At 33.2% G+C, this 19,713-nt stretch overlaps 1 protein-coding gene across 3 annotated transcripts; it reads left to right on the top strand.

Moving 5' to 3' along the window:
* The first annotated feature begins 229 nt into the window (after window positions 1-229).
* Window positions 230-18,716, top strand: LOC111004127 (CCR4-NOT transcription complex subunit 3). Of its 3 annotated transcripts, none has more exons than XM_022274991.2 (15): window positions 230-600; window positions 952-1,184; window positions 3,246-3,401; window positions 5,913-6,092; window positions 6,783-6,981; window positions 7,928-8,019; window positions 8,287-8,378; window positions 10,928-11,013; window positions 12,581-12,654; window positions 13,660-13,841; window positions 15,224-15,377; window positions 15,996-16,085; window positions 16,375-16,500; window positions 17,064-17,273; window positions 17,596-18,716. In XM_022274991.2, exons 1-15 carry the CDS (start codon window positions 576-578, stop codon window positions 17,692-17,694), a joined length of 1,998 nt encoding a protein of 665 aa, XP_022130683.1. In that variant the 5' UTR covers window positions 230-575; the 3' UTR covers window positions 17,695-18,716. The 3 variants fall into 3 exon arrangements, with proteins under 3 accessions (XP_022130683.1, XP_022130682.1, XP_022130681.1); XM_022274990.2 differs by having other exon boundaries at window positions 6,765-6,981; window positions 12,599-12,654; XM_022274989.2 differs by having other exon boundaries at window positions 6,765-6,981.
* Window positions 18,717-19,713: the final 997 nt, after the last annotated feature.

Genomic DNA, 19,713 nt, shown 5'->3' with positions numbered 1-19,713 from the left:
TTTTGTGGAAAATAACTAAAGTAAGCATTTATTAAAATATAAAATAAGTGGAAAAAGCATTTTTTTTATTACAACGCGCTTTCATAATCGAAATCTGGCCGAAGATCTTATAATTCATAGCGGCAAACGTAACCTTAAGATCTGTATGGACCACAGATTTGTTAACGTTTTTATTTTATCTATGCTTTCTCAATGCTCTATTGTTTATTTAATAGGTAATATTTTGCGCCTGCGGGCTGCGCTCTTAATTTATGGTTTACGTGACGATAAAATAGAAATCACATTTTAGAAAATTCGAAGTTGTTGTTTTGGTGACAACATTATATCTTTACAATAATTTATGCAAATTGCGTATTATATATATTTTCAGGCACAAAACGGAATCTTTCTGTTATAAACTGCTTGGATGCGTTCAGTCATTGATACTTCAAGCGGTGTACGGTAGCCATCTTGGTTTCGAACAAAGCTTCAGATGTGTAGTTCGTCTGTTTATCAATAATTTTAGTGCATTTCCCTGTAAATAATTTGTATGCTTAGGATATGTACGGAACATTTGTCCACATGTGTAAATAGCTATGGCTGCGACAAGGAAACTGCAAGGTAAATGGTTATGTTATCAGGTTAGAGATTGACCCCAACCTATGTAGATACGTGTTCTAGACTTCTATTGTCCGTTCGATGGAGTTTCAATGTTTTTTAAAAAATCAACAGTGTTCCGAAGTCACAGTGAAACTATAATTCATGGAACTTTTTGATTTATACGTGATTACAAATACGTGCCTGTAGATGTAGATTTCTTTCATATATTTACAATAACGTGATAAACAGAGTAATTTATGGTTGAAGAATGCTTAAATCATGAAAGACTTGAATTCAAATTCCTCACGTACCGTTAGAAAGTTACAATTCTAATAGTTTTATTATTTTGTTAAGAGATAATGTTGTTTTCAGGTGAAATAGACAGGTGTTTAAAAAAGGTAACAGAAGGGGTTGAAACATTTGAAGATATTTGGAAAAAAGTACATAATGCGACGAACAGTAATCAAAAAGAAAAATATGAGGCGGATCTCAAGAAAGAAATTAAAAAACTCCAAAGGCTACGAGATCAGATTAAATCATGGATTGCATCAGGAGAAATTAAGGATAAGAGTACTCTTTTAGAAAATAGGAAACTAATAGAAACAGTAAGTGTTATCATATAATTTGTTAACTTATTGTCCCATATGGTAAAAATGATAGTAATGTTTATGTCACATTTATCTAAGAGAATAATGTAATTATACCTGTTGTCAAAACAATAAGAATGCTTGTACTATAGCTGTTGAACTTGCAATGTCCTGCTGATATTTAATGATCTTATTGTAAAATCTTCTCATGGATGCTTTTGATTGCTTTCAACTTAGCTAAACATTTGGAATCATTTTCTAATATCAATGCTATTTAAGTTTTTGGAAAGCTTCATAGTTAGAAACCGGAAAATGTTTTGTTTGTAATTTTTAAGGCCTCTACATACATTACTTACTACTAATACTATAATTTATTTTGTTAGTTTTATTTATTTAAACTAATATTATGTCCATATAATCTTTTATGTACTACTTTCCAATATTCTATATATTAGTTTACAAAGTTAAAGAGGTGAATGATATTCCCTTGCCAGATCTTACCAAGTAAAGCCTATATATAATTTTAAATTCTGAGAGAAGGAAAGAATTTAAGAAATGGATACCTACTCACTACAAAACACAATATGTGCATTAACATAGTAATAATTCATTGTTTCCATTATTAATGGTAATTAACTGAAAGATTATTTCTAGGATTTTATATTAAGATACCTATAAAAATAAGATGGCAAATTAACATATATCTAAAAGCGGTATATAACTAAATATTTATTAAATATAAAGGTTAGCAAAGCACCTGCAAAAAGTCATTGTGGTGCTTGTATCAATACACCTGCTTTAGAGAAAAAAAGACAGATCTTAAAAAAAAATCCACAGACTAATATAAAAACATAAAGTTTAGCGTTTTTGGAAAGAAGAAAGTTTAAACATATAAAGATACATATATTTATTTTGTTTAAATAATGTAGGTAGACATAAAATTGAAGCCATGATTGTAAGTAGATGTTGTTGCAATGTTGTTTTCCAATTGTTATACCTTATATTAGTCATTTTTGTATTTCCAACTAAATTTAACTTTGGTTACGAAAATTGTAATTCACGTGGCGATGTTTGTAAATGCCGGTAAACACGTTTCGTGGTCGTCATTGTGAAAAGTTGTTTTTGATAATTAATTTTTAATTTGAAAAGTTACAAAGGACCTAATATGGTTTTGTTAACAATAACAAAGTTGAGCTTTTATTTAATATGTATATACATTTTTTTTATAGAACAGGGGGCAAACGGGCAGGAGGCTCACCTGATGTTAAGTGATACCGCCGCCCATGGACACTCTCGATGCCAGAGGGCTCGCGAGTGCGTTACCGGCCTCTTAAGAATTAGTACGCTCTTTTCTTGAAGGACCCTAAGTCGAATTGGTTCGGAAATATTTAAGTGGGCAGCTGGTTCCACAAAAAAAAACGCGCAGTTGTGGAACGGCGTTATTAAAATTTGCATAAGATAATGATTATCTGTAAAGTAATGAACTAAAAGTATCTTAGTAGAAGTTGTAACACTCCTTCAAAATTCTTCACATATATTGCTGTATAAAAATTATCTGTTTTAGGATTCATATTATAATATATGTTGACTTTTTACAGGGTTTTATATCAATGTGTATATGTATTTTGTTGTGTAGGCAAAATAATTCAAAAGACTTACATGTCTAGGGGCTGGTAGAAGTGGTATTTCCGGGATCCAGAACATATTGTAGAAATTTGTTGCTTTTTTAATGTCTATTATGATGTCTGCATATTTGTTTTACCAGTTGCATAGTGTTTCATTGAAATGTATTGCAACATTGCTACGAAGTTACCAATATTAGCATTTGACCTATATTAAGATGTTTTCAAATTCATTGGTATGATATTATCTGGCTATTGACATGTTTCCAAATCATATTGAAATATGTAAAAGTGTAATCTGTTTTTCATCTGTTCTGCTTACACATAATTATTTTATTGTTTTAAAACCTTCAACGTAGAAGACAATGCTAATCATTTCTCTTATATCAATATAATTTACATATCAACAGCATTAAATGTTTTATATAAAAAAAATTTACTATTCGTTTCTTTGCAGCAAATGGAAAGGTTTAAAGTGGTCGAAAGAGAAACAAAGACAAAGGCGTATTCAAAAGAAGGTCTTGGTGCAGCTCAGAAACTCGACCCAGCTCAGAAGGAACGGGAGGAAATGTCGACGTGGCTTGTGTCATCTATTGATGCGCTTAATTTACAAGTAAGTACATTAATTTATTATTACCCCCGTACAAAATATTGTTGTCTTGTATAGGACTATTGAGTTGATGTTTTTAAAATAGAATATATCTGATTAAACTTGTTGTTCCCACGAGTATGTAAGTGCGTTCTTCTATTTCACCATGCCTCCTGATGATAGAGGATAAATCTTTGTTATTAATTTATCTTATTATTCTTGACTAGCTGACCTGGCAAACGTCGTCTTGCCAAACTACTACCTTTAACTCAGCGCCATCTGTTAGAATTGTATCAAATAATAAACAAATGTTAATGTTATCGTAATTTTAGTAAGGATGCCTATTTTTTTGAAAATGTAATATGCCTAGCCTATGTCACTCAGGAATGATGTAGCTTTCCAACAGTGAAAGAATTTTTCAAATCTGCCAAGTAGTTTCGGAGCCTATTCAATTCATACAAACAAACAAACAAAAAATCAAACCTTTCCTCTTTATAATATTAGTATAGATTACTCAAGATGTCATATGGAACATGGTTGCAGCTACTTACAAACGATGTGTTAAAAACTTGGCGATTAAAAAGAGTGGCGGAGAGTTTATTGCCAGTTCTTCTCTTCCGTTCTACGCCCTTGATTTGAGGCAGTAAATTTAATTCACAATTAATTTTTTTGACGTTCATAAGTGTACTTGTTTACCTTTATGAATAAAGATTTTTTTTTAATCAAAGTATGTACTATTGCTATATATGTATTCACTTTTGCTTATATTATCTTATTTTCTGGATGGAGTTTTCAAATTGTTAAAAAATGCTAAACTGTTGGAGCAAGATCGAGGGAGTAAGAAAGATAGATAGTGCACTTGCGTTGCTACCGATTATAGTACAGGATCCACTTTTCATCACAGTTTAGATTTAAAATTCGCTTCATAGTTGAATTATGTAACGCAGCAAATGACGCGCGTTTGTCCATTTGCTGCAGTCAATTCGTGATCCAGGCTTTACCCAATTGGGTTCGAGTGGAGTAATACAGTAGCCTGCAACTAACTAGGACGTAGTTTGCGATAGGTCAATTTCCACAATAGCCTTCAATTTTACGTTATCAAGATCTGGTCTAAACCAACCAACAACTAGTCTAAATTCCCTGAATGAACACGTTGAAACCAAAGAGGCAGTGTTTTCTTTGACTATACCGCTGACATGCACATCATGAATCCTTCTAGCGGTTTCTGCAAGACTGGTGCCACGCCGGAAGTCTTTCTCCGTAAATAACGCTGTAACTCATGTTTTGCATTTTACAAATAGAGTATCAACAACCCAAAGAATAAAAGAAAAAAGGGAAGAAAATGAAGCTGTAAAAATTTAGAATTTTTGACCAAAGAGGGAGATATGAGGTCAAAGTGGCTCGTACGACAGATTTTCTTATTGTGTATAATATATATATATGTGCTTATACAAGCGCAGATTATAGGATTTGTGCAGGAACTTATAAAAACTTTATCAGTCTAACAGCGCTGTTTTAAGACTAGTAATCTTTTGTCACGATTGGACAAATCATGTTTACAGATGTCTCGAAAGAAGATAGTTTTAATACTTATAAACGATATGATTGAGCAGTCCCAGTCTTTAAGAGCAATTATATGCCTTGCACTACAAAAGTATTAGTAATGATGATCATTATCGACAATTAAATGTAAATTACATCAATCTGTTTTGTTCAAATTCATAAAATCGATTTATGTCATGAGAAATTTACGTTTAAGGAATTGTTATCTTCTATTTGCACTAAAATTATCTTTTTATCCCCTCGCATAGAGCCGAGTTGGGTCATTCACTCGGACTATTATATTTCATCACAAGAATACCTAAACCGATTATCTTATATAAAAAAACATTATGTCGCAGCCAACTTAATAAGCCGTTCAATTAACAACCTAGCGGTTTAACTAACGGCCTAGCCGTTTAACTAACGGCACGCAGCCGTTTAACAACTTCAGTCGTTCCATCGTCTTTCGTTTTCGAGAACTTTTTCCTGCGCAGTGACAGCTCAAAAACAGCTCTATATTTGTCAAAGATTAAGGCGTTTCCAAAAAACTGCTTAACTGGTGCCCAAGGTACAGCAAACGGAAAAGAGGGAGACAACTGAGAAGGTGGATTGACCACATTAAAGAAACGGCAGGTGGTACATGGCAGAGAGTGGCACAGTGCAGAGAGGAATGACGGGATTTGGAGGAGGCTTTTGCCAAAAAAGAGCACACAGATGCACCAGAATTGGATTAAAATGGAAATTTGTTTAAATGTATATAAAATATATAATGTAAAATGTATCTGAATAAAGGCTATTATTATTATTATTATAAGGCGTTTCCAAGGTGGTATTATCATTAAAATAATGATCATTGCAACAATCTCGTAACCGACAGGCATAGAAACTGGGTTTATTACCAGCTTTTGCCCCATTATGCAAAATTAAATGGGAAATAAATATTCAATCTATTGTTGGACAATATTTTACTCTAAACTGCATCGTGTTTTACAGATTGATCTCTTTGAATCTGAAGTGGAATCGCTCGTAGTGGGAAAGAAGAAACGGCTGGACAAGGAGAAACAGGATCGGATGGATGACCTGAAATCGAAACTGGAACGGCACAGGTATCACATTAAGAAGCTGGAGATGCTGCTGCGGATGTTGGATAACATGTCTGTGGAAGTTGATCAAGTGAGTCTTGCTATATACTACTTTAGAGATAGAGTTTTTTCACTTAGGAAGAAAAATTAGGCCCGATAATATTAACTTAGTGTTTTCCATTTTATGATTTTAGCGAAAAATTTTGGCTAAATTTACAGGAAACTTCTATCATCACTTTGTTATTAAACCTTAGGGTCTTAAAAGGCCGGCAACGCACTCGCGAGCACTCTGGCATTGACAGTGTCCATGGGCGTCACTTAACATCAGATGAGCCTCCTGCCCGTTTGCTATAAAAAAATAATAATAATTATATTGGTTAAATTTGATTTAGCATTTATTAAATTTTTGACGTTTTTTTTTAAATTATTAATTAGATTCTAGGTTCATATCATGTATTGTTGGTAAATCGAAGTCAGCAGGAGAAGATTAAAAGAAGATCTTTGTTATTGCCTGAATTAAAAAAATATTTGTTTAAAACTTTGTTGTGTGTGTCAGATTTAATCACTTTTTCTTGCAATAAAAATAGCCCATATTAATCAGTGATAATGTAGCATTCATATAGTTAAAAAAAAAATTACAAATGCCCCAGTACTTATTGTGCCAAGTCATTACTCTCCTCTTTATTAGCATAGATATAATATTAAGTTTAGGTTAAGTTACTACTAATCGCTTTATAGATAGCTAGATTTACGTAAAGAAAAGAAATCGATCCCATTACAGATAAAGGGTATTAAGGAGGACGTGGAATATTATATATCGTCATCTCAGGACCCAGGTTATGAGGAGAACGAGTACATCTACGAAGATATTCACGGCCTGGACGAAATCGAGTTGAGTGGGGCCGGAGTGCCATCTAGCGCCACCACGGATAGCAACAATAGCAATGACTCACCTAGATCTCCCACTAGCATGCTTTCAGGTAAAATTAATATTTAAATTTATTTTTATTTAATTATTACTAAGGTGATAAGCCCCAATAGATGATCATGTACCATGTTATCACTCTATGTATTTGTACGGGCAAGGCACGCACACAGCAACAGCACATCATTTCGCCGCATTTTACACTTTAACCTAATTTCATTACTTTCAGTACGTTTGTAGATATCAATCACGTCGCGCGTCACTCATTATCATTTAGAAATAGTATCAAGTAATTATTTCTCCCAATAAACTCTTGTAAACTTATACATACAGTTTTATCATTTATCAACAATCTATCATCATCGGCTAGTACCCGAACATTGTGGTCCTTCGAGCCGGATATGAACCAGCGACCTATGGATTTATATACGTATATCTGTATTCATACTGTGTACACACTGTATAGGTGTTAATTATAATATAGATTTAAAAAAATCGCGTTTACTGCACAAGACGTTGTGTGACAGAATTGCAACTAAAGTTTTAATATGTAACTACTAAACGAATACATCAACCAATAGCGTGTATTTTTTCTCACTCTCTCTCTCAATCGGTCTCTATCTCTCTCTCACTCTTTCTTATAAAAACGCTGCACATCTTCGTGACGTTCAATAATATGTATCGGTCTGGGGCCGAGAATCTAGGCAGCAGTGTCAAATCCCCTCTTTCCTAAAAAGAGATATATTTGCTTAAGCTTAGGTCTGGCGGACTCCGAAAATATCCTTATGATATTTATGAGCAATCGTTATCCCTTTTGCTGTCTATGACAGAATATCATTTTTTTATATATATTAACAGATAATTCTTCAAAAGTAATTTCATTTAAATATTTGATATAGCCCGTAAAACAATTGTCGTATTTGTCTTGATTGTGAATTAAAAATTTGGGAATTTTGAAGGTAAAATACTGTAGACCTTAAATATTATTTTATTAATTACAGGAACGAGCCCGTTGACGTCGCCTGCAGAGCTACACAACCATACGTCGGAATCTGTCGATATCGATAAAAAGAAGAAGGACGACTCAATCAAAGTATGTATCGATAATCAGACACAACACTACATTCACATCATTACCATAAAATGTGGAGTATTGATTTTTGTAATTAGTTTTAGGTTCTTTGACCTTGATTTTTTTACATAATTAATATTATATAGTAGGTATATTTATTAGAACCTAAAACTAACAATTTTCACACTAACATATAAAATGTATATTTAACACATTTAATGAATTTGAATTTTTGTGTAATGTGACAAGAGGAGAACCTAAAACTAATAGGACGGTGGCGTGTTTCAGCCTGTAAAGCCGCTACCGCTCCGCGCCTTATCGTGTGGTGCGGCCGCTAGCCCCAACCTGAGCGCGCTGAATCACTCCGCTACCAACAATAGGTCAGTCATTTCACCACAACACCATTTCATCATCACTAACTGGAAACTCCAGACATTTATAGGTGCGGGGATCTAAGTGGCTTTTTCCCGACTGTAAAAAGGAGTGTAGTCCACGTAAAATACTTGATTAAATTTGTATCGAATGTAGTTAATACATTGTTGTTATTTATTTATTTTGTAAAACTACAGCTAACATAAATTATTTTCTTAGGGATCAGAAGCGGTGAATATTTAAAAAAAAATCAAAATCATTTATTCATGTTGGTAACATAATGTACACTTATTGAATGTCAAAAAAAGAAATATACATTAAATGCTTCTAATTTTAAAATGAGAGATGTATGTATTATATATGTCGCAGGCATTTTGTATGATTCCGCCGTTTACATACGGCGTCGGCAGTTTATAAACGCTCGCTGTTTTGTAATATGCCATAGGCAATATGACAACTCGTTCAATTGTTGTAATTTCAACGTTGGTTGCAGTTTTAGGGTGACCATGAAGAAAACACAGTTGGGACAAATCAGACTTTATTTTAGCAATTAGTGCTTTTGTTTCTTACTTAGTTAAAATTAACAATCAGTGCTTTGGTTTCTTACTTAGTTAAAATATTTAAGTAACAATAACGACATTTATATTTTAAACAATAATTAAACTTCTTAGGATAATATGGCACTTTCAATGTATGTGTGTGTTATGTGTTATTTATGTTGTTTGTTGTTTGTTGTTGTTGTGTTAAGCCGTGACTCCTGCTCTCAAACAATATACAAAACATACCCCCGCGGGGTAGAGAGAGGAAGGGTTTCTCAAACATTTCCCTTCCCCTCTCTGACCCGCGGGGGTATGTTTTGTATATTGTTTGAGAGCAGGAGTCACGGCTTTATGTTGTGTTGTGTTTGTGTTGTTATGTTTGTTGTTGTGTTTTTGTAAGTTGTTGTAATGTTATTCATTTCAAAATTACTAAATATTAATATTTAAAAAATATAGTATATTTTCCTTCACACTTATTTTAAATTAACCTAGTTATAATTTGCTTAGTTTGGTATGAAATTTATTAATATTTCCCAATACCTCTACACAGTCAAATACAAAAATATCCAGATGAAAACATATTCAGAAAAATATATAAATATTATAAAAAGAAATCGAAAATTCGCCTGTAATTATTACGCGGGTCTAAGTAATCAAATACAAAAATGTCCAAAGAAAAAGATATTTAGAAAAATATTATAAAGAGAAATCAAAAATTCGCCTGTAATTATTAAGCGGGTCTTAGTAATCAAATACAAAAAATATCCAAAGAAAAACATATTTAGAAAAATATTATAAAAAGAAATTAAAAATTCGCCTATTATTATTAGGCGGGTTTTAGTAATACAGAAATCAAGAATTATTTATTTGCGCATGTCAAACATTTTTTTGACCAGAAATATTGTGCAGGGGTCTTCCGAGAACCAGATTCTATGGACACCTTAGCATCTTTTAGGTGCCGGATAACCTCAAAAATCTTCTCATTTGTCCACGGCTTTTTTACTGCTCCCGCTTGAAGATCGTAATACTTTTTCAACTCACTATAATAAATGTCTTTAAAATCACAATTATTTTGTGAAAAGTCTTTTGAACACATAGTATTTGCACTGTTTTCAATCGTTTTTTGTGACACAAAACCACTACTTGACGCCATTTTGTTTGTTTCGGTCAACAGCGACGCGCGTGGTAAAAAACAGAACTAAATACTTCAATTTGCCGCGGCATTATGTATATAGCGATTCAATCGACAATCAAATGTTTAGGCCTATTACATAATGACACGGCATTATACATTTTGCCTTCGGCATATTACAAAACTGCGAGCGTTTATAAACTGCCGACGCCGTATGTAAACGGCGGAATCGTACAAAATGCCTGCGACATATATAAGTTTTTAAACCACCATGTTCACCATAACACGATAAATAATAATTTTATCACTACATAGTATAAAACAAGTCACTTTCTCTGTCCCTATGTCCCTCTGTATGCTTAAATCTTTGAAACTACGCAACGGATTTTGATGCGGTTTTTTTAATAGATAGAGTGATTCAAGAGGAAGGTTTATATGTATAATAACATCTAATACTGGAGAAGTACTGTTATTTTTGAGGTTTCTAATGTGATGTCGTAAATAATTACATTTTTTCCGCTTACATTGCAAACGCAGGCTGATCCCTACGAGTTTTATCAAAATAATGTACTAAGTATTGTACACATTGAAAAGGTCTACAGAAAAGTCCGTGATGGTATATGTCTGTCTATTATAGATAACCCACATTTTTATATACAACGTTCACAGATTTTCTGTAGTGTATTTAGTATCAGCATTGCACCCGAGCGAAGCCGGGGCGGGTCGCTAGTTATGAATAAAATAGCTAAGAGTGAATAATACTTGTTGTCCAGGACGGATCAGGCTTCATGGTTTTCTACCCTGGAGGTCCTTTTATGCACAGGATTTTAAGTTGAGTCAAACAAATAGTATAAACTATATTATTTAATGTTATTAACGTTGGCAGTGTAAACAGTACGGGCGTGTCTGGAACGTCGACGCCCATCAAACAGCCTCCGCCCAGTTCACCTCATCAGCGGCCTAATAATACTGGTGAGATTTAAAACCAAATCTTATTTTTTTTGTAATGTAATTAAAAGCGTCGTATAATTTTATATATAGCTATTACCACCACGTCAAAACAAGCCTTCATTCGGAATTAAAATTTATTTTATAATTATTGTTATGTGTACGTATACGTTACGTTTTAAAATTACGAATAGTCAGATTTAATAATATAGAAACGTTGTGACGCCTTTTATGTTCAGGTGCCAAAATGTTTAGCTTCGTGGCCATGTTTAAAATAAAAAATGACAACAGATCGAATTATTTTCTTGTATTACATAATATTTAAAAGCAAACCAATTACCGTGTTTTCTTACTATTATTAGATTTATTTTAATATAACTTAATTTCGCGCTCTTTTTAGAATGCTCTGTTTGATAGAAGCATTCAAGTATTACGTCACGCAATTTTTGGAAATTCTTAAACCCCCCCCCCCCATGTAACGCGCCGTAACGTTTTTCTGTACCCAATGTTACCAACCAGTGACTCATTATAACTTAACTTTACCATTTATGTGGTGTAAAGTACCGGAAAGTCGAAAATAATATTAACAAACCCCGCCCCTCATCCGTAACGTTTTACCCAAAACAACCCCCCCCCCCCCCCTTCCGAACCTAAAAACAATAAAGTTAACTTCCCACTGTTTACAAAACAAAGCTGTTATCACGAAAGTAGCAGTGAGAATGCACGTGGATGAATTTGGCAGCGGGCCATTTCGCGAATCCCGCGTTGAATTGGAACGTATCCAAACACGATGACGGGCCAGTTCGCGGTTTGCACTACGCGCGACCCGTGCGTCGGATATAATGATGGAAATGGTTTAGGCGCGAACGACATATGATGGACAATGGTAATGTTTCATTTTGCAAATTAGTGTAGTCGTATTTTATTTTCTATTGAAATGATTATTTCATATTTGTGTGTGTATTTATCGAATATTTATTTTCATTCATAGAATCTATCGTAACCTTTCTACGTCATAAGTTTTATTTAGTTTGGAACTGGTTAAACAAATGAAAAATCTGAATGTAGGTAAACAGATGTATTGCGTCGGGTTTATTTTGCTTTTAACAGTGACAGTTAATATTTTTTTAATTCTTTTATTAGTGGCCAGTTATTGAGAAGAAAAACTGATGTTCAACTATAAAAGTATTAAAAAAATCTAGAGTCAAAGTCTGGTTCAAGAATATAATTATTTTAGTTTGTTATTCGTAAATAATATATTGATTATTCATTGAATATACAATTTGGCAAAATGTTCACATATATGTATAATTAAATATAATTATGTAATAATTTTTAGTTAGTAATTACCTAACTTCACTTACTTTTAATGTCTTTTTAATAAATCAAAAAGCTTATGAATACACGATGAATTTATTTTTCAACCAGCTATATCATTTAATCTTTGTTTTATTTAGATGTGTTAGAAATATTAAAAAAATCCGACTCGACCATATCCCACTTAACAAATTTAAATAAAATAAAATAGAACTTTTGGCCAATATTATAAATATGTAACCTATAAAAGTGTTGTTTGAAGAGGAAGAGACAGTTGTGTGGTCTGTTGCAGAGGTGTGCGAGAACGGCCCCGTGTCAGCCACGCCCCACCAGCACCCCACTGCGCCCGTAAGTCTAGACCTCGGGTCTGCTATGCTGCTCGAGAATTGTAAACATTATTTTGACAGTTTAGCATTTATTTTCATATTATTTTTTGGTTTTGTGTCTCTTTTGTCATGTAATTCAATATTTCTTTCTTGGTTCCCTTGAATTTTAGGTAAGTCTAAATACATTATATCTGTGGCCATATGACTAATCCAATTTCATTACTTTACTAGATGAACAGTTAAATTTTTAAGAAATCTTGCAAGGCACTATTGATATATGAAACACTGGTTATATTAATAAGTCATACTGAGCAAAAATGTACTTATAAATAGTCTATGACTACAGATATATGTATGGTTTTCATTGATATTCGATTTTTGCTTCTATGAATAATAGTTGTTTATGCTATCTTTGCCGTATATATGCCGAAGAAAACAAACTTAATATTCCGTTGAATTAACAACCTAGCCTTTGAACTAAACGGCGAGGTTTAATTAACGGCCTGAAAGATGTTCAGCCAGGTTATTAAACAGCTAGGCAAATGAGGTGGCATTACTTACCTGGCCTGTTGAATTTAAATTTAATTTTCACTTTCTGCCTCTCTCAAAACTAAATTCTTCATATTGTCAATATAGCGTCGGAAAATCACAGCTTTGGTGTTTTCCAAAATTCAATGGAAAAGTGTAGAAAGTGAAAAGACAATAATAATGTGCACTGTGACTGATATTTACATACCCTACGGATGAATATATTTCAGGACGCTAGTTAAACTGCGTTGTGCAGTTAAGAAGTTAAATTAAACGGCTTTTTAAACTAGTTGTCTAGGACATATAAACTATTTTGAAAATGTTATCAGGCAAAATACAGTTCAGTTTAAGTGTGAGAGATACTGACTCCATAACTATGTCAATTTTACTCGGCTATTAAACACGTCTAAAGAAACAATTGTTAATTTATGTTACTGTTGAAATAATTTAAATGAATTTAATCATTTTATACTTGGTTAATGAAAGCGTTTCTCCTCAGGCGAAAAGTTCATCAGCGACGACGCTCGCGAGCGCGATCGTGAATCCAAACGCGAACGTGAGCGTGAATACGAGTACGGTCAGCAACGTCAGTACGCATAGTGCCACGCCCACACCGCCTTCGCCGGTCATGCTCAATGGACCGATCAACGCCCATCATACGCCTCAACATATGCTCAATAAGTATGTTTTATGTTACACATACCTTTAAAGTCTTAAAGTGAGTATTTTTGTTAGGGGAGAGATGTGGTTAGTTATGAAAGTATCTCATTTTTTCTTTTATTAAAAAAATTCTGTTGTTCTATATTTATGGACAATTTTGTATAAAAATTATAAGAATAAAGACAAAACTACTTGCAGCGTACGAAATAACAAGTTAATATTTATATCTGTATATATAAAAATCAATTGCTGTTCGTTAGTCTCGCTAAAACTCGAGAACGGCTGAACGGATTTATCTTATCTTGGTCTTGAATTATTCGTGGAGGTCTAGGGAAGGTTTAAAAGGTGAGAAAAATTCGAATAATTGCCGGGAAAATCCTCAAAACAGCATTTTTCTATTTCCCATACAAACGTTTTCTAAATAAAATGGAGAGTCAATTTGTAATTTATTACCGCTGCATAAAGTTCAAACTCAACAAAAGTGAAAGTGAATCGCGAACGCGACAAAATTGCATAGTCTCAAAATACATAGTACATAAATTACAATTTCCAGTACGTCTGGCCTTTGCGATGACCATAAATAAATCGCAAGGACAGTCTTTAGAAGTTTGTGGAATCAACTTGGAGTTTCCCGGTTTCGCGCATGGACGTATAATTATACGTCGCGTGTTCGCGCGTCGGAAAACCGTCTTCTTTGTTTATTTACGCACCACAAAACAAAACAAAAAATATAGTTTATGAGAAAGCTTTAAATTAATTAACAGACTGTATTTTCACAGTGTGTGTCTGTGAATATCAAATTTAAACCTTATAAATAAATAGCCAGTATTTCAGGAAAACTCTGATTTCTAAGTAAGCAACATGATGTATCGAAAATAATAATAAAACTTCATGCTTTATTCAATAAATGCTTTTTCATTAATAATTATTTTGTTTGTTTTAAAATCATTTTATACAAAAGATTAGGTCTTTTATTTATCGATGAGGCAGTACGAAGTCTGCCGGGTCAGCTAGTCTAATATATAAAATTCTTGTGTCACGGAGTCAGTAACCGAACTCCTCCGAAACGGCTCGACCGATTCTCATGAAACTTTGTGTGCGTATTGGGTAGGTCTGAGAATCGAACAACATCTATTTTTCTGCCCCCTAAATGTTAAGGGTGGTCCACCCCTAAATTTTTTTATTAATTTTTTAGACAAAATTTTTCGTTTTTATTTTTTTACGATACACCATACAAAAATACATGCAACCCTAAATTTTCACCCCTCTACAATCATCCCTTATGTTTTTTTTGTTAATTATAAACTTTAATTTTTTGGCACAAAAACTTGGCAAAACAACGTTTGCCGGGTCAGCTAGTATACAATATAGTTTTAATTAAATAATTAAAATTGTTTCCTCAGCGGTCGGGCGAGCGAAACCCCAAGCACCCCAGCGCTGAGTACGCTGAGTGCGGCGAGTGTAAGTAGCGGCGCTAGTGCACAGCCGCCTGACCCACTTGCCACTACCACGCTCAAGAGCATGGCGCAGGAAGCCGTGCATCGGGCGGGTTTACAGGTATACCGTTTTTACAGTATATATTGCGGGTGATATACCGCTTTTCAGGAAACCCTTACAAGTACCCACTCATATTTAAATAAATAAATTACAAATTTAGTGATGCGTTGTTAACGCGCTTATGAAAGTAGATATATTAAAAAGAATATAATTTCATAGAAATACCATTATGAAAAAGGATATTAGTATTCTTAAAAGGGTTCAAAGAAAAGCCACAAAATGATCAGGTCACTCGGGAACAAATCTTATAAGGAGCGTCTGATAGCTTGACCTTGCTGAATTAGGAAAAGGCTATCAAGAGAAAATCTCATTGAAACCTACAAAATTACTGGTCAATATAATGTTCCAGGAATTGAGTATCTCTAAGTAGTTCTTTAAAACTGAAGACTATTAAATATAACACAAATCCCTTAAAGAACTGTCTTCCTAACCGAGTAGTGGCTTCCTTTTAACTCTTTTAAAAATAGATTGTATGGTTTTTCCAAATCTTCAAATACAGCTGTTAGTGTGTTCATATATATAATAATATGACTGACACCAAATTACTGGTTATTATTACTAAATTGTTAACATGTTTATTGACTGTAAATGTTCCTAATTATATTGTATATTTTACAGCAAAATACAAGACGAGGTGTACCATTATCTCAGGCGCATATTCCCCCTTTATTAGGAGTTGCGCCCTTAGGGCCTCTACCACTTTGTTCGGTAAGTGTTTGTTTTTCACTAAATCAGCAAAGATCTTCATTTTGTAGTTCTAATATATCAATGTTGGCCGATTAGCTTCAGTGTGCGACTCTCATCGCTGAATGCGGAGGTCCGATCCCCGGCTGTGTAACAATGTACTTTCTTTTTTATGTGTGCATTAAAGATTGTACTGCTTCTGATATTTTACCATAATAACCATTTTATAATATATAATCACATTTTATTACCTTGAAAATGACAAGATTTGGCCGATTAATAATGTAGTTAATTTAATAAAACCATGTTCCAGGAGCAGCAAGTGCAGTACCAGCTGTTAGAAACAGCTTTCTACCATATGCCACACCCCTCAGATTCAGAGAGAACGAGGGTATATCTCCCTCGAAATATCTGTCAGACGCCCGCCTATTATAATCAGGTAAACTGTAAATCAATCAAGTCTGTTGTAAGTATTACAAATTGGTGTGGTTTATGAGGGTAGAATAAATTTTAAATATTTCCACTTCACAAATAAATAATATTTTAATATTTCTAGTTACTATTTCCATAAGTTATGCTATGTAGAAAATGGTTAGCTGGGAAAATGGTTTATTAGTTAATAATATATACTGAATAATAACTACTAAATACTAAAAAATATGTAGATTTTGTTTTTACTGGATTGCAATATATTTCTGTTATATATAAGATTGTTATTAATAATAATAATTAATAGTGACAGCAAAATGTGTAATTGTGACAAGGCTAAATTTTGTTATATATTTATGTATATTCTTAAACATGACTCAGGCTTTGACTTATAAAAATTATGTTTATTAAATGTAAATTGTAGATAATTAATAATCTCAAATATTTTATTTAATACTTAAACTCAACTTAATTTATTAAAGAATAATCTTTAAAAGTTCCCTTTTAATATGAAAATACAGTCAGAAGACTATCATAAGAATAATATATTTTATTATCATTTTTCCTTCCCAGGTGCTGTTACCCCATTCAGACACAGTGGAATTTTTCCAGCGACTCTCAACAGAGACATTATTCTTCGTGTTCTACTACATGGAGGGCACGAAAGCCCAATACCTTGCCGCGAAAGCTCTGAAAAAACAGAGTTGGCGGTTCCACACGAAATACATGATGTGGTTCCAAAGGCATGAAGAGCCTAAGGTCATCAATGAGGAATATGAACAGGTCAGTTGGATAATTAATACAACTTTTCAGTATAGCTTTTTGAGGTATGTATTGCAGATTTGTAAAATCGTCATTTGTTTAAAATAATGGCCATATTATAATAATTAAATATAAAATTCGATGACTAATATGTTCATTTGATATTATCAACGACAATTATAAAAATTGTAAAAAATACTGCACACAAAAAGATCTCAGTACAAACTCTTCAGTTTAGGTATAAAATTAAATTCATTTCTATATAATATTAGCATGCATATATGCATGTAATTTATGAATTAATTAATAAAAAAAAAAATCCTTTAAATCGCTTTAATTCCAGGGCACGTACATATACTTTGACTACGAGAAGTGGGGCCAGCGGAAAAAGGAAGGCTTCACGTTTGAGTACAAGTACTTAGAAGACCGTGACTTGAACTGAATTCGTGTAGTGAGCCGCTTCCAACCGCACATCTCTGCCCGCCTCGCAGGCCGAGGGTCTCAGGCCCAAGCCGGGGTCCGTCGGGCCCCAAGGACCTACTCGTGACCAGTGAATGTGAACACCAATAGTGAAGGAACAAGTGTCTAGTGTTGTGACAGTGTATTTGAGCAATATCCATCAGAATCAACCAAGGTTGCCTTGTACCAATCCTCGTGTCATTCCAATGTAAGTATTAACTTGTCGCTTATTTCTGTGATGTAATGAGGCGCTCCAATTTGTAGAATGTACGTGCATATTAATTTATTCCGTTTGATTTGTTTACGATTTGAAAAGCGCCTTGTTGTGTCTTTTGTAAAATAATTTTCTCGCTCTTCTGGCAGTTTGTTATATTGTACAGTAGAGTAACGAATTTGTAAAGCGAACGAAAATGCGAAACATTACGATGAGACTCAATAAGTATAATGAAACTTGTGATATCGGTTTAGGGCCCTCAGCGCACTTGGAAATCATGATTTTTTCAACCCATTGGATGTGTATTATTTTATATATTACAGAATCTCATTCCTAGCTGGAATAACTAAACAGTTTTACCATCAACACAATCATTATTAAGGTAACAAAAATGTAACAAGAACCTCTGTTAAAGCAATATTTAATAGTCCAAGAAATGTTATGTTAGTCATAATAAATTTTGTGTGACTTCCTGTTCACTTGCATTTCTTTTAGTAACAAATTGTATATAAATTTACACTAATTGTGAAGAATTGTAAACAGGATTTTGCTGTAATTTTAACCTATTTTACCTTCATTTTTAAAACAGTATATAAGTTAAGAAACAGTGGATATGATCTAATTGAAATACAAATCATAGCTTTTTATTGAAAAGATTCTATCTGAGAGCGCTTTGGGCATTTGTTTTTAAAGTTATATAGAGACTGGGTTAGTTTGAAATTATACTTGTGCATTTTGTATTACCACAAATTTACTAAAACTTGTAAAAAGTACATTAAAATTGTTATCAATATAACTACTGTTTCTTTTATCTTGTTTTACCTGTAAGTTAAAATGTGTTATTTAAATTTTCTTTAATGCAACCAAAAATATTAAATATGATTTATTTTAGAAATTCAAAGTTATATTTTGGCTTATTGGATTTCTTTTATTATTGTTTGTACATACATGTATTTTCAAGGAAATTTAAATTATTCTTTATTTAATATGAAAAATGTTGGTATTGTACCTAAGGTTATAAAATTATTTAAAACAGATTAGTCAATGTAGAATGAGTATTATAAAATTTTCATACAAAAAAGTAACATGCTTATGTGGTAATTCAAAAAGGCACTTAGCTAATAAACAATTGTTAATATACGTTATCACCTTCCAGAGAAAATTTTAAGCATTTAGATAAAAAAAATTATTACATCACTGCCATGGCATGTTTTATACGACAAAAATTCTTATTGTACTTATTTTGTTTAAGTGAGAGGTGTTGAATATCTTTTGTAATTCTTGAAGTCATGCCTTATATATTTTTAGCATTTACAAAGTGATCTTATAATGCAATAGGGTGTTGAATGCTAGCCACTCTAGTGTAAGTATTAATATATTGAATAACATCTGTTATTGAGCGCCTCTTAACGGAAGGTGGCAAGGTATATGGAAACATTAGCACAATAGGGCTGCCAGATTGTCAAATAATCATGACCATAGCAGAGTTAACAAAGTTGACTGCTGTTGTGTACAGTTGCACAGTTGTGTTGCCATTATTGCCAATGCATTAAGCCAGTTGGTGGTGATTTGGTTTGATTGTGATGTTGATAGGGGTTACGTTAGCCTTCTGGATCTCGCGGGGTCTTGTGGGGTTGGTTGAGTGGGCAAAGTGTGGTGAAGCGCGACTAGACTAGTGGTATGTAAGTGAAGAGCATGTGAATGCCACATGCATTGTGTCTATTTCAGTTTTTTTGTAAAAAGTCTTGTGAAGAATGACATGTGGTAAATAATTTAAAAAATTATCTG

The sequence above is a fragment of the Pieris rapae genome, chromosome 4, assembly GCF_905147795.1.
Source record: "Pieris rapae chromosome 4, ilPieRapa1.1, whole genome shotgun sequence".
Classification (NCBI taxonomy): domain Eukaryota; kingdom Metazoa; phylum Arthropoda; class Insecta; order Lepidoptera; family Pieridae; genus Pieris; species Pieris rapae.
The sequence above is the reverse complement of the archived record's forward strand: the minus strand, read 5'-3'. Positions and strand labels throughout refer to the sequence as shown.